The sequence below is a fragment of the Stegostoma tigrinum genome, chromosome 4 (genome assembly GCF_030684315.1).
Source record: "Stegostoma tigrinum isolate sSteTig4 chromosome 4, sSteTig4.hap1, whole genome shotgun sequence".
In the NCBI taxonomy this organism is placed as follows: Eukaryota; Metazoa; Chordata; class Chondrichthyes; order Orectolobiformes; family Stegostomatidae; genus Stegostoma; species Stegostoma tigrinum.
In genome coordinates this window covers 92,654,144-92,680,536 of record NC_081357.1, presented here as the reverse complement: position 1 = coordinate 92,680,536, position 26,393 = coordinate 92,654,144, and the positions used below count along the sequence as shown (strand labels likewise).

The 26,393-nt window shown below is 39.3% G+C and overlaps 1 protein-coding gene across 2 annotated transcripts in view; it reads right to left on the bottom strand.

The window, feature by feature from the left end:
• The window catches only part of dst (dystonin), a 528,150-nt gene that overhangs the window by 174,046 nt on the left and 327,711 nt on the right, over positions 1-26,393 (bottom strand). For both annotated transcript variants that reach the window (XM_048530258.2, XM_048530256.2), the window contains 6 exons: positions 15,713-15,879; positions 11,480-11,636; positions 10,127-10,253; positions 8,057-8,110; positions 5,192-5,427; positions 461-590 (listed from right to left, as the gene is read on the bottom strand). In XM_048530258.2, coding sequence (XP_048386215.2) covers positions 461-590; positions 5,192-5,427; positions 8,057-8,110; positions 10,127-10,253; positions 11,480-11,636; positions 15,713-15,879 — 871 coding nt within the window. The remainder of the gene's footprint in view (positions 1-460; positions 591-5,191; positions 5,428-8,056; positions 8,111-10,126; positions 10,254-11,479; positions 11,637-15,712; positions 15,880-26,393) is intronic.

Sequence of the window (26,393 nt, the reverse complement as noted above, 5' to 3'; positions counted from 1 at the left end):
ATTAGAACTGGACCACTTAGGAGTGAAATCAGGAGGGAATTTTTAACACTATTAGAAATCTGAAACTCCTTCTGCCGAAGCTTTGGAAACTGGGAGGTCAATTTAACTTCCAAGGCTGGGGTCAACCAACTTTTATTGGAGTTTAAAGCATGTGGATCAAAGTTGGGCAAATGAATGCGAAGTGCAGATGACTCATGATTGAAGTCAAAGGTGGAACAGGCTCAAAAGGCTGAACCTATTCCTGTTCTTATGTTACTATATCCCAGATGGTTTCAAAGGTAAAAGCACATGGTATTTCAATCCACCATACCATACCATACCATCCCACCCCAAGCAAAATAATTCCAATAGCTTTAACTAAAAGAGAATGTATGACATTTTAGCTATTTAACTCATTGAATAGCTAACATTAAAGTAACAACTTGTACATGGTTGTCTAATAAATAAAGTGACATATTACTTATATAATCCAACATCTGCCTCCATTTCCCAGCTTCTGGAGCGTCGGTGTTCTCCTCCAGCAACAACATCAACCTTTCTTTCACCTGTTTAACCTTGCCAGTGTTTTGGTTCAATTCGGCTTCAAATATCTGCAGAAAAAGGGAATTGCTAAGAAATAAACAAGATCAGGATGGCTTTGTTTCCAATTTGCCATTTAAACACAACTGAAAAGCATGTGAATCAGAAAACTACTTCATTTGATTAAGACCAAACAGACAACAAGGAGCAAGTAAATCGTTTAGCAAATATATAACCACTGGTTATTTAATACAATGACATACACTTCATTTACTTGAGCACAGTTGTCTAAAATTGCTCACAAAACACTAAAAACATGAGGCTAAAATAAGTCAACAAAAAACAGCTGAATTTCTTTTTCGCACATGTCAAACTAATTTGGCACACTTTTGGCACCTGAAGCCTTTAAATTTCTACTAATTTTAAACACTCTTCTTGTTATCTGAAATGTATTAAAACAAGTTCTTAGAATATTTTAATCACAGGAGTATGACTCTGTGAATGTGGAACCAATCCATTTAGAAAGGAGGCAGTGTAAAACAGTTAAGAACAAAATGAAAACGTTTGTGTCATTCTGGAGAATCTCGCTGATCACTTCTCATTATCAACATCCAGACCAAAGCAACTCCCACAGTTAACTTCCTTGGGCATCTTGACAAATGCTGCAATTTTTATCTTACAGGGCACCAGAATAAGTGGCTTTCTTTAAAACTGTGAGGTAAAAAAATGGAGACCTCCACATTTCTATAAAATTTTTCCTTCTTGCACCTCTAGGAACAAAAAGGCTTTTGCATAAGCCAGGTAGTTCTAGTGACTGATTTAAACTTCACACTTCATTGTGGTCAGCAATATTAGTTAATATGGAGACACTTTTTATTCAACAATTGATGAGTATGTATTGTTCATAATGTCTTCTCAATGAGCTGTCACATTATTTTGTTGTCTCATTTGACTTAACTTTTTGTTTAAATAGTGCTTAATAACTTGGCTAGTTGGTTTTTGCCTACCTATCAGTTTTGTACATTCAATCAAGGAATGTGCCCTATAATTAGGTTAGGCCATTATATAGAATGGAACAGGATTATAGGCTCCACTTCCTGGAATCTAACAGCACAGAGAAGATTTTTCAGCCCAGCAGAACTGCACTGGCTCTTTGGAAGAGCTGTTCAATTAAATCCAACTCCTGCTCTTTCCTCATAGCCTTGCAAAATTTTCCTTTTTAAATATTTGTTCCAGAAGGCTGCAAAATGTAATGGCCTCAAAGTCCACACCACCATTCAATGACTTCATGGCTAATTGATAATCTACAACTCTACTTTTTTGCTTTTCACTATAATCCCTGATTTCCTGACTGATTAGAAATGCTATCTATCTCAGCCTTGACTATATTTAACAACCCACCCTGAAAACCCTCCGCAGAAAAAAATTTACACAGATTTATTATCCTCAGAAGAAATTCCTCCTCATTTCTGCCCTAACTGAGCAACCTCTTAGTCTGAAATTACGCACTCTGGTCCTAGACTCTCCCACAAAGGGAAACAACCTTTCCTTTCTATCCTGAGATAACAAGGTGTAGAGCTGGATGAACACAACAGGCCAAGCAGCATCTGAGGAGCAGGAAAGCTGGCGATTCGGACCTAGACCCTTCTTCAAGTAATATTATGCGTTGCAACAGGATTGCCTCTTATTCTTCTAAATTCCAATGAATACAGGCCTGAACTACTCAAACCTTTCCTCATAAGATAGTCTTTCCCTATCCAGAATCGCATGTTTTGGAGGGTTACAACAGCAAGTGTTAAAGCTATAATGAAAGAAAAATAACACGAATGCAGATCACAGGTAGACTGTTGGGAATGGAGGTCCTGATATTAAGACCTTCAACTACAAATTGAGGTAGAGGCATCCCATCCTGTTACAAAATCATACTGGAATGAGAGTATAATTTTCATCATATATATTTATTTGTATATCCATTTTTTAAATGATGGATATAAAGATTGTACGTAAGTTCAAATTAAAACTGTCTTTAATTACCATGTACACAATAAGATAGAAGATGTTAGATGGAGATAGCTTTTGGAGAGTGCGGTTAAAGATATTAATAACATTAATACTAAAACTGTCTTTCGGTCTGTGTAACACTCCACATCCATGTGCTGCACTGCCAAATCACCTATCCTTTGAAAATGTTCAAGTAATTTGAACAAAGAATCCTTGAATGTTCGGCTGTAAGCTAACAAGTCTTGATTATGGACCTCTGTCAAACTGTACCATAAGGATTATAAGTAACTTGTACATCAGAGTTGTACAATGGTAAGGAACTGATCTCTGGATCAGAAGCTCCAAGCTCAAGTCCCACCTAGGCTGAAATATGTCATAATTTCTCCAAAAGGTTGATCTAAATTTACTTTTTTTGTATACCATACCCAACTCCAAAGTATTACTATGAGTGTACTCTGCATTGCTAAAACAGATTACCTGGTCATTATTGGATTGTTATTTGTGGGAATTGGTTGTGTTCACGGTGGCTGTTAACATTTTGTACATTACAACAATGACTGTTGTGTGTTTAGGGACATTACCATTATTACATTCATATAAGTTCTTTTGGTCGAAAAGAACAGCTAGTTTACCAGCATGCAGCAATGGATAATTCAGTTATATTGAAAAAACCTTCAGTTTGAGAGGTTGATCCATATGAGCAGATTTTATTGGATAGTGTCTTGACAATACTCTGCTCTCCAAAACAGTACAATTATATGACAACCACCATTAACTGCTTTAGAGCAATGTAACACTGACCCCAGCCACTTCTGGATTATTCCAAACTCAGGCACAGCAGGATAACGCTTACTGGGATACAAAGGCTAGAGACAGTTGTGGAGGAGTGCTTTTTTGATTGGAGATCTCTGGCCACTGCAAGTATCAGTGCTGGGATCTCTGTTGTTTGTGATATACATAAATAAATTGGGTGAAAATTTAGGTGGTCTGGTAAGTTTGCAGACAACGTGAAAATTGGAGGAGTTATGGAAAGTGAGCAGGTCAGTTGGAAAGTTGGGCAGAGAAATTAGAGTGAGGAGTGTGACATTTTTGGAGATCAAATGCAAGAGGAATGTATACAGTAAATGGTGGGACCCTCAGTATTTTTAATATACATAGGGACCTAGGAGTGCAAGTCCATAACTCCCTGAAATTGGCAACGCCACTGGATAAAGTGGTAAAGAAGGCAGATGGTATGCTTGCCTTCATCGGTTGTGGTCACAGCAGATTTCAATGTGAAAGTAGCTGCGCAGTGTGCAGTTATCAGTGCTGAGACAGACACTGCAATGTATTTTTTCCAGTACCACCTCCTTTCTACTATTCTTCCCTGGGATTGCTAAGGAAGGATCAGGAAATGTTTTGCAGCAAATTGATCAAATTCACATCTTATTCACGGTCACAATACCATAGTAATTTTACCTTCAGCATTATCAATGCATCGTAACTAATTGTATCCTAAGCCGGTTAAAATGACTGCAGTTTAAAGATGATCAAGCCACATTAAAATGGGATGTCCAGGTTGACTAGCAATAATTTAATGAGCTAGATTGTTGTGGAAAACGAAACTGCAACAATGCACACTTTTTTTAATAGACTTGCAAATTAGTCAGAAACTACAGATATGTATTTTTAATCAACCTATTCATGCATGTTATGGCTCATCTATGCTTAGGTATCAATTCTTGTTGGTAAATTGACATCACTACACTCTTTGGTTTGCACAACCAAGATTTTCCCCTTAGCTATCTTACTACATTTAAGAATTGCTGACTTTGGACATTAATTATCTATTAACCTCACCATTATAAAGTAAGGGCAGATAATAGACTGTAAATACTTCTTCAACAATGTGCCAACTGTTAATGAAATGTCAACCAAACCTTGGCCCAGAAACAAAACAATTGAAATGTGCAATCTCATTCCTGTAGACAGTCAACTACTAGAAATGTTAAAATTCTAAATTTTACATTTTTTCCTTATTTTTGTTCTGTCTCTTTTGCTGTTTCTTAATCCACTTTTTTTTCTTCATCTCTGGATTTCTCTCTCCATCTGATTTCATCCTAAGTTACCCACTTTTCTTCTCCATTGCTTCTGTGTTCTTCTCAATCAAAAATGTTATTGTTCTCAAAGATAGTCTGTTGGTTTTGTCATTCATCAGGTCCAAAAGCTCCTGTTACCTTCCACTGCTTTGTTACTAGCTCCCAAGTCTAATGTTGATTTCGCTTTTGTGCACTTCCCGTACAGCCGTAACCTTGTATGCCTTGTTCTGTCTAAGCACCCTTATGATCTGTATGTCCTTGTTTGCTCTGATCTGCCTGTACTGCATGCAAAACAAAACTGTTCACTGTACTTAGATGCATGTGACTACAATAAATCAAATCAAATTAACTTAAATCAAATCAGTGTCAGCAACTTACAGGGCAAACAAATTAAGTTGAAGGGTGCAGGGAAAAGCTAAATTAGTGATACAAGCCCGTGAGACTCCCTACTTTAGAAATTATCAGCTCAATAAATTTTATTATGAGATTCAGTTTTAAAACGGTTTTTTTTAAAAATGAGATTACTTAATCACAGTTTGATGTTCCATTCATATCTTTAACTGGAACAAACATACATTTTATATCACACATACCTTTTGCTGTTCAACCTGTTCCTTTATGGCTTCAGTCTCAGTTGGCAATGTATCCCACGATGCTGCTCGTTTATCCATTGACTCCAACCATTCCTTGACCAAATTGGCTTCTTCTTGAATTTGCTGTCTCTGAGCCAGCGTAGTTTCCAACTGATTCTCCTTGTCCTTCAGCAAACCTCCTACCTTTTCATATTGACGATTTACATCTGCAATGTCCTGCTGGATAGTGATTAGCTCTGTAGCCAGGAAACATAATTCATCATAAAGACTTGCCTTAACTCAAATACTCAGAATTTACAAATGCATTTGAAGTTCTGAGCTCTGTGATTTAAAACAAATTCAGAACAAGCCAGTTGTAATTTCCACCTTACGCCTAAGGCCAATCCCAAATAGTCCCACCGAATGTTAAAGCCATTAACAGGAGTCTAAACATATTCACCAAAAATGGTGAATATATTTATATCCAGTTCCTATTATAAAAGCTGAAAACAAACTCATCCAGAAATGGTGCCGGCTTTTGAATATGTTATAGAGCTTGTCTCTAATGAAGAGTGAAGTTTCTATTATTTTTTGCCCTATTGTAAGCTGTGGTTTCAAAAGAGAAGCAAATAATTTAGTTTTTAGCATTGAGGGTTCTAATTGAAATAGTCTGGTGTTTAACGATTACTGTCAGTAATGGTTTCTATGGATGTCGTGACAATCAAGTGGGCTGCTTTATCCTGGATGGTGTCAAGTGACTAAAATGTTGCTGAAGTTGCATTTATCCAGGCAAATCGGGAGTATTCCATCACACTCCCATGTTTTATTCGTTGTGAATCATGACACCTTTTGGCTACAACCAGTTTCTGTAAATGCAATTCAGATTGCGATAATTATTTAAATAAGCCTGAGTTTCCTTGTTTTTTTTCCATTACTTTTCTTTTCTTATATTTTTCTCTCTTCTAAAATGCAGTAAGAGGGGGCAGGAGAGAATTCCTGGGACAAATTAACACTATAGAGGTAAATGTTACAGGATTTAATACCATTTACTGAAATTTAAAAGGTCTGCATTTGATTGTGTCTTTGACAAAGGTATCAAACTGTAGCAACTTAGCGATACTTCTTAAAATGATGACAGTAAAGAAAGGTTTTCAAATTTGAATAGTTGTATTAGTTCAATGTTATTGAATTCGGCAAATTTGACACAGCATTTTGAGATCTTCTGTTAAATGACTTAACTGCCAGTGTATATTCATTTGCTGGATATTAATGCATTTTCCCTTTTTGGAAAAAAGCTTCATGAGGCTTTGTTTTCAGACCTAGATTTGAAAAGTTTGCTTGCTTTGACTATGAATGCTGTGATCTCCAGCATTTTTTGCTTTCAGTACAGATTCCAGAATCTGCTGTAATTTGCTCCCACAATAAAACTCCAGTTGCTCCGAAGTGCTTCTGATTTACAAACATTTTGGGGACTTTTTTATTATTTGAAATAGAATAATTGTTGATAACCCATTTGGACCTTCTGTTCCATATGATCATAAAGGGATTGGGAAGTCCTGGAATGAATGAGATATAAAGATATAAATAGAGAAATGGCCAGGATTCTTTGTCAGGAATAAAGGAGATAGAATTATTCATGTTTGAAATTACAAAATCAATAGCTTTTAAGTACAATTCAGAATTCACAGTCAAACAGATCAACTTTTATGGTGTAAATGTTTTGAAATGGCAATATACAGCCAGATAACGTAGTGAGGCCGCATTTCATCTGAGCAAAATTCAAACAATGGTACAGAATCAGAGGACACAATTCAGCCCAACATCCCAATGGAGCTTTGAAAAAAGAAGTTCCAACTAATCAACAGTGGAGAAAACTGCATATTTGATTGCAGAGGATATTAACACTCCTTTTCAAGATACATGGCCAACAAGATGATTCAGGTAACCAGTTTCCTCCATAGCTGTCCTCTTGTTATGACAGAAGAGATAGTTTAGTTGTGACTCCAGGAAAGTCACTCAGACAACTCACCAATGTATAAGCGACCTATGATGAATGCAATAACTTACCAACCGCACCATTCCCTTTGCAGGGAAATTAACCTGCGTTACAACTTAGGACTGAGCGTATACAGCATCTAGGGAATGGCTGGGTGAGATAGCTGGATGGTTGGTTTCTGATACAGAGTGCCGCCAACAGAGTGGGTTCAATTCCTGCACTGGCTGAGGTTGCCATGAAGGATTCTCTTTTGTCAACCTCTCCCCTCACCTGAGGCACAGTGACCCTCAGGTTAAACCACCACCAGTCGTCTCTCTAATCAGAGTATGACTATGATGACTTACCTTTCTACAGCATCTCTGTTTAAAATATCTACAGAAAAAGTGAATTGATTTATTGACTGGTTTAAATCTGTTTCATATTACAAACAAAGGCAATGTAAATTTTAAAAATTATTAATTCGAGATAGTAGTGAGTTACAAATACTTGGAACACTTACATTTTCCACAGAAATGCTTCTGGCCACATTAGCATGTGATTTCACTCACAGGTAACTTTTAACACAAGATAAATTCAGATGTTGACATGAGACACAGGAAACATTCTGATCTTGTAACAATGCAGCTTATAAGGTCCATTTTCTGAAGAAGGCTCCCAACCCGGAACACCAGCTTTCCTGCTTCTCTCTGCCTGGCCTGCTGTGTTCCTTCAGCTTCATACTGTGTTATCTCTGACTACAGCATCGGCAGTTCCTGGTATCACTTACAAAGTCCAAATTCTTTTCGAGCCATTTCTTCAAAAGCAGTAACGCTCTCAGACAACCCATTTACATATTTCATTACAAGATCAGACTGCAGGAAATTATGAAACTTGAAAGGTTATTTCCTTACCTTTGGAATCGCAGCTAGCAGAGACTGCTCCCCCACCATTCACCACTTGTGTACCTACAGACCAACATATTGGGTAAATAAGGCCTTGTTATGGAGAAACGAAACTCAACAAAAGACGTTGAACATATAAGATGCATTGCAAAAGACGCTTTCTGATGAAGGGTCGAGGGCTGAAACGTCAGCTTTCCCGCTTCTAAGATGCTGCTTGTCCTGCTGTGTTCATCCAGCTCCACACCTTTTTATCACAGATTCTCTAGCATCTGCAGTTCCAATTATCTCTGACTTCAAGTTAAAGTTGTTGTTATAACCTGCAGCAACTCAAGTTGGAATGCCTAGTGATACTGGAGCATAGCTGATCTCTACCCTAATTCCATATACTAGCCTTTGTTCTGGACTTCTTAATGCCTCACAATCACTTGCAGTATTAACTTTCTTTGTTCACCTCAGCCTCAACAGTTTTTTGGAGTTGAAAGTAGGGACATCCTCTAACCTTCTTAACAAAGGGCTCCCTGACATCACCTGGACCTTTAATTTTTACAAGTATTTAACCCTTCTTCTGCACCTGCCCCACGAAAAGAAATTGTTTCTCCCTTTCTACTCCATCAATTCCTACAATGATTTTAAACACCTCAATTGGATCATCTGATAATTTTCCACAATTGAGGTGAATTCAAATCTAGCCAATGCAACTGCTGCTTATGATGTTACCCACTAGACCAAAGTATTATCCTAGTGTGTCAACATCACTTCCAAGACCTAAATGTCCTTCCCGGTCAGGGGTGCCAAAAACTGAATGTGGTACTCTAAGTGGGTGTACTTTAAATTGTTTAAAGCCTTCCTTCATTTTGGATAAAATGTTAACATCATGTCATTCCAGCCAAACACCGCAAGGTTATTGAGGTCCACACTGTGAATTCAGAAAAAAACTTTTAAAAAATGACAATGCTCATACGTGTCCAACCATTCACAGTTGCTGAAATTCCATTATCTTGTGCAGTGATGATTGTGTTCATGAACTGTAAGCCATTTAGCTTTACTGGGCTTTCTCTTTCCATTCTATTGCACCACCATATCCCTTGCTCCAGTCTCCAATATAACAATGGATTACATCAACACATGTACCATTCATTTGGCTGGTCCACCTGGCAACTCATTCTATAATCCTACCATCCTATGTATCAGTTGTATCAGGTCTTTCCCACTGTGTATGCTGGGGTTGTGCAATCTGTGCAGCCATTCCATAGGCTTCCTGCAGAACATCCTACTTTCAACTAGTTTAATAAAACTATGCTCTTATTGCTTATTTTAAAATTCGTCACCTTAACAGCATTCCATAGGAAGGATAATCATCTGTGAATACAGCATCTAGTATATTCTCCTGATAACATGGTAACAGGAGCAAGCTAGCTGTTGGTTAATTTGCATAATGCAGGATTCCACAGAAAGAATAGTAATAAATATAAAGCCTCGAACAGGGTAAATTATAAAAACATATGTAAAGCCCTGGAGAATTAAGATTTTACATTTAATGCTACATCACAAGGATATTTGTGTTAGATTAACACGTTGTTTAATTAAAATCTTTCGACATTTTATTTAAAACTGAATTACAGCAGCTCGTTAAACCACAAATCCGTGAAATGAAAATGCCAAAGAAAGAATGCTTAATAATAGCACCGGATTGTAGAAACATAAGGAATTCTGCCTAGAAACATTATTCAGGTAAATATATGGGTTTAATGATAGCCATATAGTAGAACACATGCCCAATTGGAAATAATGCCAATACATGGCATTCCCATAAATGAACTGTTGCGGCAAGAATCCATTCACTACACTTCATGCATCACTGAATGAAAGTTGTCAAAATCACCTTGTTTGCAATTTGCTGGATTGGTTTACAAAATAAACCTGTAATCAGATTGAAAATTCTCACAAATGATCTTCATTCCAGTCATCAGTCACTTAGTTCTAGGTATTAAACAATTGAAGCATTTAAAAAAGGGGAAACTGAGCTGATTAAAGCATCCATCAGAACAACGCATGCAATGTTCTGCTGTGATGGTTTACCTGACTTGAATATCGTCCTTGAATGGGCTGGAGAAGTCAGTGTATTGATTAGGTGACACAAGGCTGATCCTTTCTGATTAACTTCCTCAACTTCAGAAGCTTTCAATGACCACTCATTGAGCATACCCTAAATATGCAAAATGAAAAGATGTATTTAAGTAAACTAACTTGTTGGATGAATAATGTAATTTCCTAGAGCAAAAATGAATAACAGAAACAAAACTGTCCTATTATGCAGCCCGAAGAATGAGACCATTTAGCCCATCAAGCCTTGGTCAGGTCTGAGAAAGACTTACTCAAACAATGCCACACTTTGGCTCTCTCCCATAGCCATGCAAATATTTACCTTTATAAATGTATAGAAATGTATATTAATGTATACACAGGCTTGATTCTTATTTCAAAGTCACTCTTGTATTTACTTCTTCCACTTAAAAATGTCACATTCACAACAGTCACATACATTTGCAATACGCTTAGGTTCAATAAATGTTTAATTCTATATTGTCCATTCTGCTTCACATTCACTGGTTAACCTCAAAGATGGCAGGAATTTTTTTTACAGGATAATAATGGAATGTGCAAATGTCAAATCTACTGGACTGAAACAGAATATCAAATCTACTGGCCTGAAGCAGAATATCAAATTCAGCCCAAATACATTGCTGCCCCAGAGGGTGATCCACGCTAGAAAATGCACTGGGCACTAGTAATCAAATATACACACAGAAATTTCCTCAATTGCACCAAATACTTTTAAAGGTACAAGAAAGAGCATCCACTATACCCAGTGATTCTGACAAGTTCCCAATGAACCGCTAGAGTACATTTTTCATCTAGGGCCTCTTGCATGCTTTTGATTTCCATTATATAACTAGTGCCAATCATACCTTCAGTCATCTAGCTCCAAGCTCTAAAACGTTCACTCTATTTCTTCCTTTAAGACCCTTCTTAAAGCCTACCTCTTGGTCCAAGCTTTTGAGTCACTTGTTTTAAAATCACTTCTGTGGCTCAGTGTCAAATTTTATTTGATATACTCCTGTGAAGTGCCTTGGAATATTTCACTGCATTATCAATACAAATTACTGCTGCTTATTAACCAGATACTTACAAAGTTACACAACTTTGTGCAACATGAAGTTAAAGTATTGGGACTGCCCTTTTCAAGGTATTTTGTATAATTCCCAGCTAAAGCATCAACTAGAACTAAATCGCTGCTGAGCATGAGAGATACAATACATAAAGTATCCAGGAGTTGTCCTAGAAGAATTTTGGCTGATTTACTTGACTGACTAAATTATTCATTGTGAAAGGGACAAAGCACATGGAATTCAGCAGCCTAGGATTTCTCACCTGAATACTGGACAAGAGCTTCTGAAGAGTTTCTGTAGTTAGACTTGGCTCTACAATTGGAATCCTTGTGTTCATTCCCTCTGCCCACTTGTTGAATGACATCAGCAGTGTTTTAAATTGATCTGCCTGAAGCTGGCAACAAAATAATTCTTCCTCTCTGCAAATCAAAAATAAAAGGAAAGTGAGTGAACAGGAAGAGTAAGTTCAATAAGCTGTAGCTTTTGGAATCATTGCATTCTCACGTCCATTTGGACTTTAATAGAAGTGGGTTGTAGTGTCCCTTGAACCAATCAAGTCCTTGAGTCATAAAGCCAGGAAGCAGACACATCTTTAAACACTGCACATAACAGCGTTTCTGACTAATTTAAACTTACAACATTCAGCTAAGAATTTGCTCACTATGGAATGCTTTTGAAATTTGGCCTTAGTTTTAGTTTGACCACAGCACTAATCCCTAGGACATCCTCACTGCCCATCAGCTCACCCACTAAGCTTGAACAATAGTAATACTGCAATCATTCATTATCCTCTGGCTGTTGATCCCGATGGGAACATGGATGTGAGTAGTGTGGTCAGGGAGGTGCAGACAGTGAAGGGCTAGATCACAGCGCTCATGGATTGGGCTTGTAGCCAGACTGAGTATATATTTGGCACAAGTTAATTGGACACTATTATGAAGATTTCACTGGAACGAAGTGAGTATGTTAGGATCAATCCATGAACTAGAATGAAGGGTAACTCCAAAAAGTTAGTATTTACTTATGGTTAGGTGGTGGGCATTAACAGGAGATTCACCTTCTTTCATGAGATGTGGGCATCACTCACAAAGCCAGTACTTGATGGCCATCCTGAACTGAGTGGCTTTCAATTTCCATTTCAGAGACCAGTTAGAACTCAACCATGTTGCTCTGGGTCTGGAGTCACCTGTAGGTCAGACCAGGTAAGGGTGCCAGATTTTCTTCCCAAAAGGACATTAATGAAACAGATGAGTTTTTAGGACAATAAATGACAGTTTCATGGACACCATTACTGAGGCTTATTTTTAATTCCAGACTTATTGTTTGGATTTGAATTCCACAAGTTGACATGCTGGAATTTGGACCCACGTCTCCAAGGCATTAGCCTGGGTGACTGGATCATTCACCTATTGATATTTCCACCAAGTCCTCCCCCTCTTATATACAGGAGTAGACTGAAAGGTGTCAAGATTAGGCTCCAGTTCCATTTTTCATCATCCAGCTTTCCAGAATGTAACAGTGGGTATGTGATGGCTATACACAGGGACAAACAGTCCAAGGTAGGCGCATGACTACTTCTATAGCTCTTAGGCAGCCTTGAGTTTACGCCAGATTTCCACGGAAGAAGAGAAGCATTAGTGGCGCAGCAAGAGAAGTAACATATGTGAGATACACATGTAAGGATGAAATTAAGATGAGGTTATTGGCTTGCTCACCAAGCTGGCTTGTTCTTGTTCAGACATTTCGTCACCATGCTAGGAAACATCATCAGTGAGGCCTCCGATGAAGGGATGTATTCTACTCCGCTTAGTATTTATACTGACTGGTCAGTTATGGTGATTTATGTCATTTCCGGTTTTGTTCTGTATGGGTTTATTTATGGGGTTCAAATCTATATGTACGTTGATTAAACTGATGGTCTTCATAGTTTGAGTTTAACTGGGACAAAGTAACCATTGCAGCCCAAGCCAAACATAGACATGCACAGGAATTCCTTGAGGCATTGTTCTCAACCCATAATGCAATCAATAAAATAAGTCTCAGTAATGGTGATCATGAAACCATCATTGATTGTCCTCAGAAACTCATTTGTTTCATTAATGCCCTTTTGGGGAGAAAATCTGGCACCCTTACCTGGTATGACCTACAGGTGACTCCAGACCCAGAGCAATGTGGTTGAGTTCTAACTGCCCTCTGAAATGGAAATTGAAAGCCAGCTTGGCAAGCAAGTCAATAACCTCACCCACAACCCGAGCCTCAAATCTTTGCTAGAACCTTAAATGTGAGAAAGATATGAGAAAAGATATAGTGGGATAAAGATTTAGAAAGTGAAGAAAAGGTTGAAAAAATTCGAAGAATCAGAAAATACATGTTAAGAGAAGAAGGTGCATGTCACTACATATTAGAACACAATCAGGAGGAAGAAATATTTTAAAATAAATAACTTATAGAAAGGAAAGGAAAACAGAAAATTTGGAGGGTTGGAGACAATAAGAGAAAACATGCGTGGAGAAAGAGTGTAAAGGTAACGGAGGAGACAGAGAGAATGGGATGACAGGGAACACATGGAAAGATCAAATCATTCCAGGATAGATTCACCAATTTTTCATGACACCGTCTTCTTAACACACTTAAATTACTCTTTTCCCTTTCATACACTTTAGAAGCTTCAATATTGTCTTTTGTTAACACTTCTTGCTACTTTTTTCTTTCTTTTCCTTTTTCTTAAGGTTTGGTTTTTAAAACTTTCCCAATCTTTTGGTTGTCATTGACCTTCATGTCATTGTATGCCTTTCCTTTCCATGTGATACCAGCCTTAACTTCCTTAGATAGCCATAAGCAGTTAATCCTCCTTGTGGAGTTGTTCTCAGTGGAATACTTTTTTATGGAGAGTTCGGAAATAGCTCCTTAACTATCCCACTGCTTCTCTGCTAACTTCCCTTCTCACCTTTTAACAAATCCACTTAATTTTCTTGATTAATATTTCACACACCAGTCATAGAGAGGATCCTCACACTGATCGCCCTATGACAAACAGCAGGGAGACTCCCTTGTAGTTATTACAACTGTCAATAATACAGTTAGCCTCAGTGTCAGAACTCAGAGTTTTGCAATAGCTTTAGCTAAATATAATTTGTGAATTCCAAGATTGCAGAAAGCAACTTTTCCTTTACCCATCAGCAGGAATCTCAGTCCAGTGTCTGAGACCACTGCATCATGTGGCTTCTGATTCATTGGAATTGGAATGTAGTAGTCACTGAGCTTTCCATTAATTAATCACACTAAACCTTGATGGGGGTGGAAAAATGAAATAAACCTTTCTTCACGCTTTTCATTTAGTTGCGGTGGATGACAGAGACTGGTGTCTATCAGTAAGGTCAGACAGAGTGCAACCCGATCCATCAGTTAAATTAGGGTTTGATGGATTCAAACCATATCAGCAAGGACCACCATGATTTCTCGCTACATTTTATTCCTACCCAAACATATTTTTGGTCTGGTTTGTATTTTCTGCCTGCCATGTGCTGACGACATTCTCAGGACATTTTGACACAAGTCATAGTCGACAAGATTGACGTAGAAACTAGTTAAACTAAACCGCGAAATTCTGTCCCAATGTACAACTTATACAGTATAGCAGAAATATTGACTTGAATATTTAAAATGGGAATGAAAAGTGTTGCACACAGTAGAAGGAACAAGATGACAATATTTGAGTAGCGGAACTAAAATAGTGAAATAACAAAGATGAACATGTAAGGACAAATTGGAAGGAGCGTGTGACAGTGAAATGGCCAAAAAGAGGGACGGAAAGGTAAAGTGTGCGAATCAGAGTGTATGAGCAGATGTGAGACTGAATGTAAATGAGATGGATAGTTAGAGACAGAGGCAAGAGATGACAGAAAGAAGAAAAAGACAATGAAAATGATAGAGACACATGTGGAGTGGAAGGGAGTGTCAGGTAACAATGCCAGAATGAGGGGGTCAGTGTGAGACCACATACTGAGTGCATGTGACAGGAGACTGAGATAACAGACATTCCGAGATCCAAGATTAAACCAGATCCAAGGAAACTCTAGCTTGTTGCGAACTTCAGCCTTTTGTGGTGTTTATTTTGGACTGAGGGCCACGTACTTTAGGCAAAAAGAACCGGGAATGTAGAAAAGGCCACAGTCATAGGTACGAAGGGCTGGTTATAGGCTGTGTAAAGTCCCAAAGAGGTTTAGATTTGAGGAGAATTGTAAATGAGAACTGTTGGGAGATTGGGAGGCATGTGGTTCCGGGGGGAAGTCAGAGATTATGAATACGAATGAATGTTGTGAGATTTTATTCAGAGCTTCTTAAATTATGATTGAATTTCTGCAATTTTGTCCTTCAATCATACATGGCCAATAGATTACATAGTGTCAGTCACCAAAAATGGGAAAAAAATAAACTGTTATGGTGGCAATGTAGGTAAAATGTTAGCTGCAAAAATTAAATGTTTGCTGCTCACTTTTTCTTGGTGGTCTTTTCTAGTTCTTGAAAATGCTTTGACAGAGCATTGACATTGTTGAGGATCTGTGTCCGTTCTTTTTCCGTAGCGCATCCCCCTAGCTCTTCAGCCAACTGATTTAATATATTGAGGTCTTTACTCTGGTCCAATAGTTCAGCTTTCATTTCCTGTAACAAAGGTGCCACAATTATAATTAATACTAATGTCAAATAAACTGTACAGTTCAGCCAAATCACTAAACAATCCTCACAGTGTGAGATAGTAAAAACTGCCGGTGCTGGAGTCAGAGATGGCACAGTGAGGAGCTGGAGGAACACATCAGGCCAGGCAGCTGTGTTCCTCACAGTGTGTTAACCTGATCTGTTGGTTATAAATTGGAGGACAATAAAGCAAAGTAAGTTAAGTAACCAATAGTTTATTTTTAAAGAACAAGCCAGGAGGTCCACATTTGGCTAGTGCCTCACTTAACTGTTACCCAGTTGCAATGACAGAATTCCCAGTGTGGAAGCAGGCCATTTGGCCCATCAAGTCTACACCAACACTCCAAAGAGCGGCCCACCCAGGCGCACTCCTCTAAACTATCCCTGTAACCCGGCATTTCCCATGTCTAACACACATAACCTGCACGGACACTGTAAGGCAAATTAGCATGGCCAATCCACCTAACCTGTATATCTTTGGACAGTGGGGGGAAAGCCCACACAGATGCAGAGAGAACATGTAACCTCCACATAGACAGTTGGCCAAGGCTCCAATCAACCCAGAGTCTCTGGCACTGTGAAGTAGCAGTGTTAACCACTGAGCCACCACACTGCCCAATCAGAATCTCACCACCAACCACATTTCAGCAAAATGTTGAACAATTAAGTGAAATTGTTCAGAGACACAACTTTGTCTGAATTCAATAAACTTGCTAAGTACAGGCTATGTACTAACTGAACTGCCTGAATGGTCAGCATGACTCATATGTTTTAAGCAATTAGCTTCTGTGGTAGTGGAAAACAGATGGCATTTGTCTGACTTAAGTAACAGTCTGGGTGTAAGTGTGGATGGTAAGTGGATATAAGTAATCTATATCAGTGGAAAAGAAATTATTTTAGAAAAATAATGATAGCTTCTTTTTATATAGGCATTTAGTGTAGAAAAATTATCTGAAGTGGCCCACAAAGTGTAGCAATTAAAATGGAAACTACACCAAAGCACAGTCCATTAGGAGCTCAGTCCAACAGATCAGTCTAAGAGAATGATCTTGGAAGAGAAGTGAAAGTGGTGAAGGAGTTATGGTAGGGAACTCCACAGTCCCTGGCCTTGATGGTCGCCCTTTAGGCCACGTAGGTTAGGCAAAAATAATAAGGAATATAGAAAAGACTGCAGTTACAGATACAGAGTTTAGGGAGGGTAACAGAGCTGGTCATAGACTGTGTAAAGTCCTGATGAGATTTAGAAGAGGAGGAAAATTGTAAATCAGAGCAGTTGGGAGATTGGAAGTTACGTAGTTCAGGTGTAGAAGGGTGCAGGGTCAGATGCTGAGTAGAGAATATTGGGTTTGCTAAAGGATGGAAATCCATGGGAGACTATTGATATGAGGAAGGAGGTGTTAGTGACCACAGATCACGATTGATATGGGTGTGATCAAGGTAACAGAGGACCAGTGATGTGGGTGATTATAGCAGCAACAAAGGTAGAGATTAGGGTTTTAGCAGCAAATAGGTTAGGTAATGGCATGTGCTGACAAGAGCTAGTGGAGATGAGAATTGTGAAACAAACAGACATGCATGGAAATATAATGGCTTATTACCGATTTTTGATAAAAGTATTTCCTGAAGTAGATGTAGAAGAATATGGGGTTACCAAAGTTTTTTGGGTAACACAATGAAGTAATCTGAAGGGTAATCATTGTTGTTGTGACAATAACATATCAATTTGGTTACATATCAATCTGGATAATGAGATATCCTAGTAGCTACTACAAACATGTTGTATAACAAAAGAAAATGAACTTTGTTCAAGTTGGGAAAAATGACACAAGAGGTGATATTTAGAGGGGGTGACAGAGATCAAACTATCAATTGAAGAGCCAGCAAGAGCCCTCCACTGCCTCTCTTCAGGAAGACCTGAAGAAATAAGTGACAATTAGGCACCTAACTGGGCAGCAATGGGGCCTAACCCAGGCTGAACAAACCCAGCGAGCAGAAATCTCACCCTCTGCCAGTCAGAAGTCACAGGAACAGGAGTAGGCCACTCAGACCTTCTTACTGAATGGTAGAGCAGGCAAGATCACAGTCAGCCTGTGCCCAAATCTGCATGCTTGACTTAGGCCCTGATGCCTTGATGAAATTTTGTTTAATAAAATATTGTTTATCTCAGAATTAAATTTAACAATTGAAGTAGCATCGAATGCCATTTGAGGAAGAGAGTTCCAAACCTCCACTATTATTTGCATTTAGGAGTATTTTCTAAATGGCCTGGCCCTAATTCTGAGACTATGTCCTTATATCTAGACTCATCAACCAGTGGAAATAGTTTATCTTTACCTACACTATGTTTCCCTGTTAATTTCCTGAAGATCTTAATTATGCCACTCTTAACCTTCTAAATTCTAGAGAATAAAGGTCTAATTTGCATAACGTCTTCTCATAATTTAACCCCTAAAGCCCAGGTATCATTCCTGTAAACCCAACTGCCTCCAAGGCCAAAACATCCTTCCTAAGGTGTGATATCCAGATCTGCTCACAGTACTTAATTAGGATCTAACTAGGGTTTTGTTTAACTGCAGCATAATGTCCCTATCCTTATGTTCCAGCCTTTTAGATATGAAGGCCACCATTCCATTGACTATTTTCTGCAGCTGCTCATGGCATTTTAAAGAGCTTTGCATTTGAACCCCAAATTTCACCAGACATCCACTGCATTCAACTTTATTCTGAAAAAAAAATCCTGATCCATCCTTTGTCTGTCTGAAATGGATAACATCACACTTGCTTATATTCAAATTCATCTGCCACAGTTTTGCCCATCCATCCAATCTACCAGCATCCTGAAATAATTTTATGCTGTCGTCGACATTGTCTACAATGCTGCCCAAGTTTGTGTCATCAGAAAATTTGGATATTTGACTTTTTATGCCATTATCCAAGTTGTTAATGAATATTGTGAATAATGGAGGCCCAATCCCAGATCCCTGCGTAAATCTCTGCCTTAGAAAATGATGGAGGCAGAGTTAATAAATATTTTTAAGATGGAAGTAAATAATTTCATGTTAGGCAAGGCAATCAAAGGTTATTGGGAATAGTCAGGAATGTGAAATTCTAAATGCATTCAGCCGTTATTTTACTGAATGGCAAAGCCAGCTTGAGGACCAAATGGCTTACGTCTGCTGTAAATTGGAATGTCCGTATAGACCACTGCCTCACTAGTATCTACAATTGACTTCAGCGTTTGTAAAAAGTGCCTGGACATGTTATAGGCACTGGCTAAAGCTTTGAACAGCCACCCAGCACACATCAAAAGATATTAACTTGTTGAAGTGGGTATGTGATAAGTTATTCCCATAGATACAAGTTCAAAAAGCCAAAACATTCCACTGGAGCAATTAGCACAGAATCTGATGGTCAATCGCCTTTATCCAACCACTGGCAGCCATGCTTTCAGCTGTCATGACACTAAGCTTCTTAATCCTCTCTGCCTCTCTTTCTTCCTTTAATACGTTCCTTCAGATTCAAGCCTGAGACACTGCATGTGGCTCAGAGTTGAACTTTCTTTGATGACAATAAGGCTTCTGTGAACATCTTGGAAAATTTTATTTGTTTAAAAATGCCATGTAAATATAAGGTATTGTTGTTTCTTGAAATGATGAACATAAACAAATATCTTAAAATAAATGAACATAAATGTTAATAAACACGCAAATTTTACCATCTCCCATTTTCACTCTCCCATCCAGTAACAGCAAGCTCATTGCAATAAATTACAACACAGCATGACAAAAGCTAGATTCTAATTTCTCCTTTAATAGCTGGTAACTGTGTGCTTTCTAAGTACACACAAAAATTCACTATGAATTCAGCCTGGACTCAGGGGGTCGTTCTCTCACCTTTGTTTCAGAAAGTTATGGGCTCAGGACCCACTCCAGAGGAGTTCAAAAGATGATCCTGTTTGCCTCAAGACACCCAACTCTGTTCCTCCATGCACAGACATGCTAAACTTTTCCAAAACTTTCTGTATTTATTCCACTCGAGAGACTTGAATCCATAACCTAGGCTGACATTCCATGCAGTACAGAGAGAGCACTGCATGGTCAGAGATGCTGTCTTTCTGATCTAAGAAATCCATTTGCTCTGATCAAAACCAGAGAAATCTCTTTGGTGATAATGGGAACTGCAGATGCTGGAGAATCCAAGATAATAAAGTGTGAAGCTGGATGAACACAGCAGGCCAAGCAGCATCTCAGGAGCACAAAAGCTGACGTTTCGGGCCTAGACCCTTCATCAGAGAGGGGGATGCGGAGAGGGTTCTGGAATAAATAGGGAGCGAGGGGGAGGCGGACCGAAGATGGAGAGAAAAGAAGATAGGTGGAGAGGAGAGTATAGGTGGGGAAGTAGGGAGGGGATAGGTCAGTCCAGGGAAGATGGACAGGTCAAGGAGGTGGGATGAGGTTAGTAGGTAGGAAATGGAGGTGCGGCTTGAGGTGAGAGGAAGGGATGGGTGAGAGGAAGAACAGGTTACGGAGGCAGAGACAGGCTGGGCTGGTTTTGGGATGCAGTGGGGGAGGGGATGAGCTGGGCTGGTCCTGGGACACGGTGGGGGAACGGGAGACCTTGAAGCTGGTGAAGTCCACATTGATACCATTGTATCATTGTACCCGGTGTGGCTTCCTCTACATTGGGGAAACCAAGCGGAGCCTTGGGGACCGCTTTGCAGAACACCTCCGTTCGGTTCGCAATAAACAACTGCACCTCCCAGTCGCAAACCATTTTAACTCCCCCTCCCATTCTTCAGACAACATGTCCATCATGGGCCTCCTGCAGTGCCACAATGATGCCACCCGAAGGTTGCAGGAACAGCAACTCATATTCCGCTTGGGAACTTTGCAGCCCAATGGTATCAATGTGGACTTCACCAGCTTCAAAATCTCCCCTTCCCCCAACGCGTCCCAGGACCAGCCCAGTTCGTCCCCTCCCCCCACTGCATCACACGACCAGCCAAGCTCATTCCCTCCCCCCACTGCATCCCAAAACCAGTCCAGCCTGTCTCTGCTTCCCTAACCTGTTCTTCCTCTCACCCATGCCTTCCTCCCACCTCAGGCTGCACCTCCATTTCCTACCTACTAACCTCATCCCACCTCCTTGACTTGTCCGTCTTCGCTGGACTGACCTATCCCCTCCCTACCTCCCACCTATACTCTCCTCTCCACCTATCTTCTTTTCTCTCCATCTTCGGTCTGCCTCCCCCTCTCTCCCTATTTATTCCAGAACCCTCTCCCCATCCCCCTCTCTGATGAAGGGTCTAGGCCCGACACGTCAGCTTTTGCGCTCCTGAGATGCTGCTAGGCCTGCTGTGTTCATCCAGCTTCACACTTTATTATCTTGAAATCTCTTTGGTGTTCTGTTTCATATTTACACTTCAAATCACCTCACGTAAAGAAACAGATTATTTGGTAATCATCACAGTACTTCAAAATTGCTTCAACTGCAGTAAAATGCTTTGGGACCTCGTGAAGTTGTCAAAAACAGTTTGGAAATGCAGGTTCATTCTTGCTTTCACTCTAATCTTCTGGAGAACAGCAAAAAGAAACCCTGTCCTTTTCTTGTTCATCGTAAGGACAGAACATCTTCAGGTTCAGGAGAACCAGAATCTGCAGAGGACATGAACTCATTGGACAGAATCATAGAATCATACAACATAGCAACAGATCCTTCGGTCCAACCAGTCCATGCCAACCACAGTCCCAAACTAAACTAATCCCACCTGCCTGCACTTGGCCCATATCCTTCCAAACCTTTCTTATTCATGTGCTTATGCAAATGTCTTTTAAACATTTTAACTGCACCTGCATCCACCACTTCTTCTGGAAATTCATTCCACATTCGAACCACACGCTGTGTAAAAAAAATTGTCCCCATGACTTTTTAAAATCTTTCTCCCTCACCTTAAAATTATTTCCCTTATCTGGAAATCCCCCACCCTAGAGAAAAGACACCTCCCACTCACCTTATCAATATTCCTCATGATTTTATAAAACTCTATAAGGTCACCCTTCAACCCACTACAGTCCAGTGAAGCAAGTCCCAGCCTAGCCAGCCTCTCCTTATAACTCAAACCCTCCGGCAAGATTCTGGCAAATCTCTATTGGACCTTCTCTAGCTTAATAATATCCTTCCCATAACAGGACAACCAGAACTGCACACACAGTACTTCAGACGAGGCTTCACCAATGTCCTGCATAACTTCAACATGATAGCCTAACTCCTATACTCAAAGATTTGAGCAATGAAGGCATCATGCTAAATGCTTTCTTGACCACCCTGTCAACCTGTGATGCAAATTTCAAAGAATTATGTACCTGAACCCCTAGGTGTCTCTGTTCTACAACACTATTCAAGATCCTACCTTTAATTGAATAAATCCTGCCCTTGTTTGTTTTACCAAAATGCAATACCTTGCATCCAGGTTCCATTCTGTGGTTATTTACCCAGTCAATTTACATCTTTGCCGAAACAACATTTGAAGCACACCGTAACAACAAGGGAATTGGTCAATCTGGGACTGGAGTTCACTTTGTTTGTTATGCACTTCAGTTGTTTCACTCTGCCCCACAATTTTCTCACCATATTTATTCTTCCCATTGCTTCCCTGTTTGCCAGAACTTAATCCATGATCCTTCTAAAGGACTTGGAAATCTCAGCAAATTGCTAGTGGTTTGATCATTTGTATGATTCAATCAAACATGAACGCTGTAGGCACTTTGCAATAGATCAGTAATCACTCAACTCCTTCTGAGAAGAATAAAACAAAAGGATCCTAAAGGTCACAGAAATTTCAGTTTTTATATTTTCCTGCCCAATTACACCTTTTCTTCTTAGCCCCAGTCCATACAAACTCACTGAGCTGGGAAACAACTGTAGCTTGGAAATGGACTCCTTTTTCAGCAGTTGTTGTTGTTTCCAGGTGGATTTGCCACCATGGATTACAGCAAAGTTTGTGAGCTGCTCTACAGCAAGTTCCAAATGTTACCAGGACCCTTGGTAGTGGAAACAGACTGCCTGAAACATGGATAAAGTGATCCAAACAGTTGGTTATTCTGAGTATTCCAAATTTTTGATGTTTCTCTGCACTGTCCCTCTAATGAAGTGGAACTCACCACAAGGAACCATTTTTTAAGTCATTGGTTAGCCCTCAGCTGAAGACAGTTTGGCTCAATTCTTGGCAATGCTGCCAAGGGTTGGTCAATGTGCCAACAAGATTTACTAGAATGTCACCAGGAATCAGGGGATTCATGTATGTGTGACACTACAGAAGCTAGGATTATTTTCCTTAGAGCAGAGAAGGTAAAGAGGAGAATTGACTGAGGTATTGAAGAGGATGAATGGTTCTGGTACAGTAAATAAGAACAGACTGTTTTGGTGGTGGAAGGATTAGAAAACAAAGAACATAAATTTAAGAAAATTGGGAAAAAGAGCCAGAGGTGTTCTTTGTTCTTTTCATTGTTCTTTGTTTTTTGTCTTTGTTCTTATGTGTGTGCAGTCTAGATGTACTGGCCATGCTAACTTGCCCATACTGTTGAGGCTAGGTGGGTTGGGGGGGTGTTGAATCTGGGTGGGATGCTCTTAGGGTCAGTGTGGACTTGTTGGGCCAAAGGGCCTGTTTCTACATTGTAGTGATTCTATGATTCTGTGATACGAAAAAAGTTCTTCTTTAAATTGAAGCTGGTTAGCAAGATCTGAAAAGCACTGTTTAAATGAAAACTTGAAGAGAGTTAATGGAATAAAAAAGGGTGCTTGGTGTAATCAGTCCATGTTGCCGTCTGTGGTCCACTTGTGTTTCCCTCCACATTTCGTCATCTAACGTTTATTAGCACAACCCTCTATCCCCTCCTTCTCTTATATTTGTCAAGTTCCTCCTAAAATTCATCTCCAGTATTCACCTTAACTACACACTGTCATAGGGAGTCCTACGAACTCACCTCTCTGAGAGTGAAGAAGTTTCTTCTGAAGTCCCTTTTTGATTTCCTGTGGATTATATTGTATTGATAGCCTCTATTCTTACTTTCTCACATGAAGGGATACAATCTATTTTGGCTAATTTATGAAAAGTTTTCATAACTTTAAAGACCTCAAACAGATCGTGCCTCGGTCTTCCCTTTTCAAGAGAAAGAAGACCCCGTCTGTTCATCCTCTTCTAACAGTTACCTCTAAATCTTTTTATATGATAGGTACAACTGTACACAATACTCTAGTTGTTGTTTGACTCAGGTTTGAACAAGTTTGCACATCAGCTTTACTTTTTAAGTAAGTCCCTCTAGGATTAAAGCCGATTGCTTGGTTTACTTTTTTTAAAAAATGGCATTGTCAATCTGTCTGATTATTGTAGAATTTGAATACACTGACTCCCGGGTCCTTTGACTCCAACAGCCCATTTAGATTTTTAGCTTCTTAGTTTTGTTGCCAAAATTTAACCCCTCACATTTTTCAGATTTGAACTTCATTTGCCAATTAATGTCTCCTGTCATTTGTTGCAGACCTTCTCATATTAACAGTTCTCCCCAATTTGGAGTCAGCTGCTAGTTTAGAAAATGTTCCAAATTCTAAATCATTAAGGAACAAGTTGTGAACAGTTGTCCTTGCACTGAATTTTGTGGAATACCCTTTTATACCTACCTTCACAGTGAATAATTACCCCTTATTCCCACTTCCTGCTTTTCGTCTTACAACCAGTTTAGCTACTTTATGCTCCTACTTGTCTCCTGGATTCAGTATCTGACCCAAATCACCAGTACATTATAAAATCTGGATTAAAGGCCTTTTGACAAATTGCATTTACTTCATTAACCTTGTATACCTATATTCTGTCTATTTTAATAAATTTAATAAGGCTGGTCAAGCAAAACTTTGCCAATTTGAAATCCATGCTGTACATTTATTGCTCTATTTTTAATCTCTAGGAATTCTAATCTCTGCTTTGGTAGGGACTGCATTATTTTTCCAATGTTAAGCCGACTGGTTGTACAGTTCTATGGACATGTTTTAACTTACTTTTCAAATAGCGGTATCAGGTGGTGGAAGCATGTTTGATACTAATTTTTAAAAGGGGTATGGATAAATAATTCAAATGAAAGATTTTCAAGGCATTGGGAGGGTGAGCAAGGAAGTGGAACTACTTAGATATCTCTAAAACCGGCACAGGGACAACAGCCAAATGGTTTCCTTCTATGTTGTAAGATTCTATAAATGAACAAAGCTGTCACATCACTGAAAAGGAAAAGCTTGATTGTGGTTTATGCAAACCTTGAAGCCAAGACTTGGTATGAAGTTAGCCAAGCAATAGTAACAAACTTGGCTATGCCGATGACAAGCCAAGAAGTAACAATGCTGCTGAGATTACTTCATTATTTTTCATTTGTCAGGTCAGTGTATTTTCAATTGAATGACTGGCATGAAACAAATAGAAATGGCATTAGGCCATCACAGTGGGTTAAGAAAGGACATCAACTGTGGTGCTGGAAGGCAGTAAAAAGTTTAGGGGCTTTGCATCCCAATCTGGACAATAAAATTTAGTGATTTCTCTCAATAAGCTGGTGTTGCCAACTTTCAAGTATTATTGTAGAACTAAAGACTAATTGCCTGGGCATTTTTTGAGATAAAGTACAGGAGTTGCTAAAAATAAAAGCACAGTTTTTCTGGAGCATGTTTATTTATAGGAGATGGTGGTGGTCTTTTTGACAAGGTGGCGCAATGGAAATCTGGGGATAGTGCTGAAACCTTCACGGATCCATTCAACCAGAATTGACAGTCCTCCACTCAGGAGGGAGGATAGTCAGTTGCTGAGTAGAGTTGAAAACAGAAGTTGAATTTATGAATGGAACAATATTAGTGGGGTGTATGCATGTTGGGTCTGCACATTTTGGCTGCATGTGTGCTGAGAATGCTTATGTGTGTGCTGAGTGTGTGTGTGTGTGTGTGTGTGTGTGTGTGTGTGTGTGTGTGTGTGTGTGTGTGTGTGTGTGTGTGTGTGTGTGTGTGTGTGTGTGTGTGTGTGTGTGTGTGTGTGTGTGTGAGAGATGGAGAAAGGAAGAGGTCAGATATTTTATAGATCACAATCAAGGAACCCCAATAAACAATCTGATGCTTCTTGGCCTGTTGTGTTCATCCAGCTCTACACCTTGCTACCCCAATAAATAGCTGTTGCCAAGTGAATGTTCCAGTGGCTTAAAAATTTGACTGGATGGCAGATGTACTCTGATTGGTACAGGTATTGCCATGGAGAGTGCACCAGTGTAAGAACAACTAGTTAACTGCCAAACTTTATTAAATTTGACTCAAGTTGGTGACTCCGATGTGATGTAATGTATGGAGGCCATATGTTCCAAACGCTGGAGGCTTGTATCAAACTGCATGTTATTTCGAATTTTTACAACAGGCAAGGTACTGACTGGGCACAACCAGCCCATGCTATCAAAACTCAA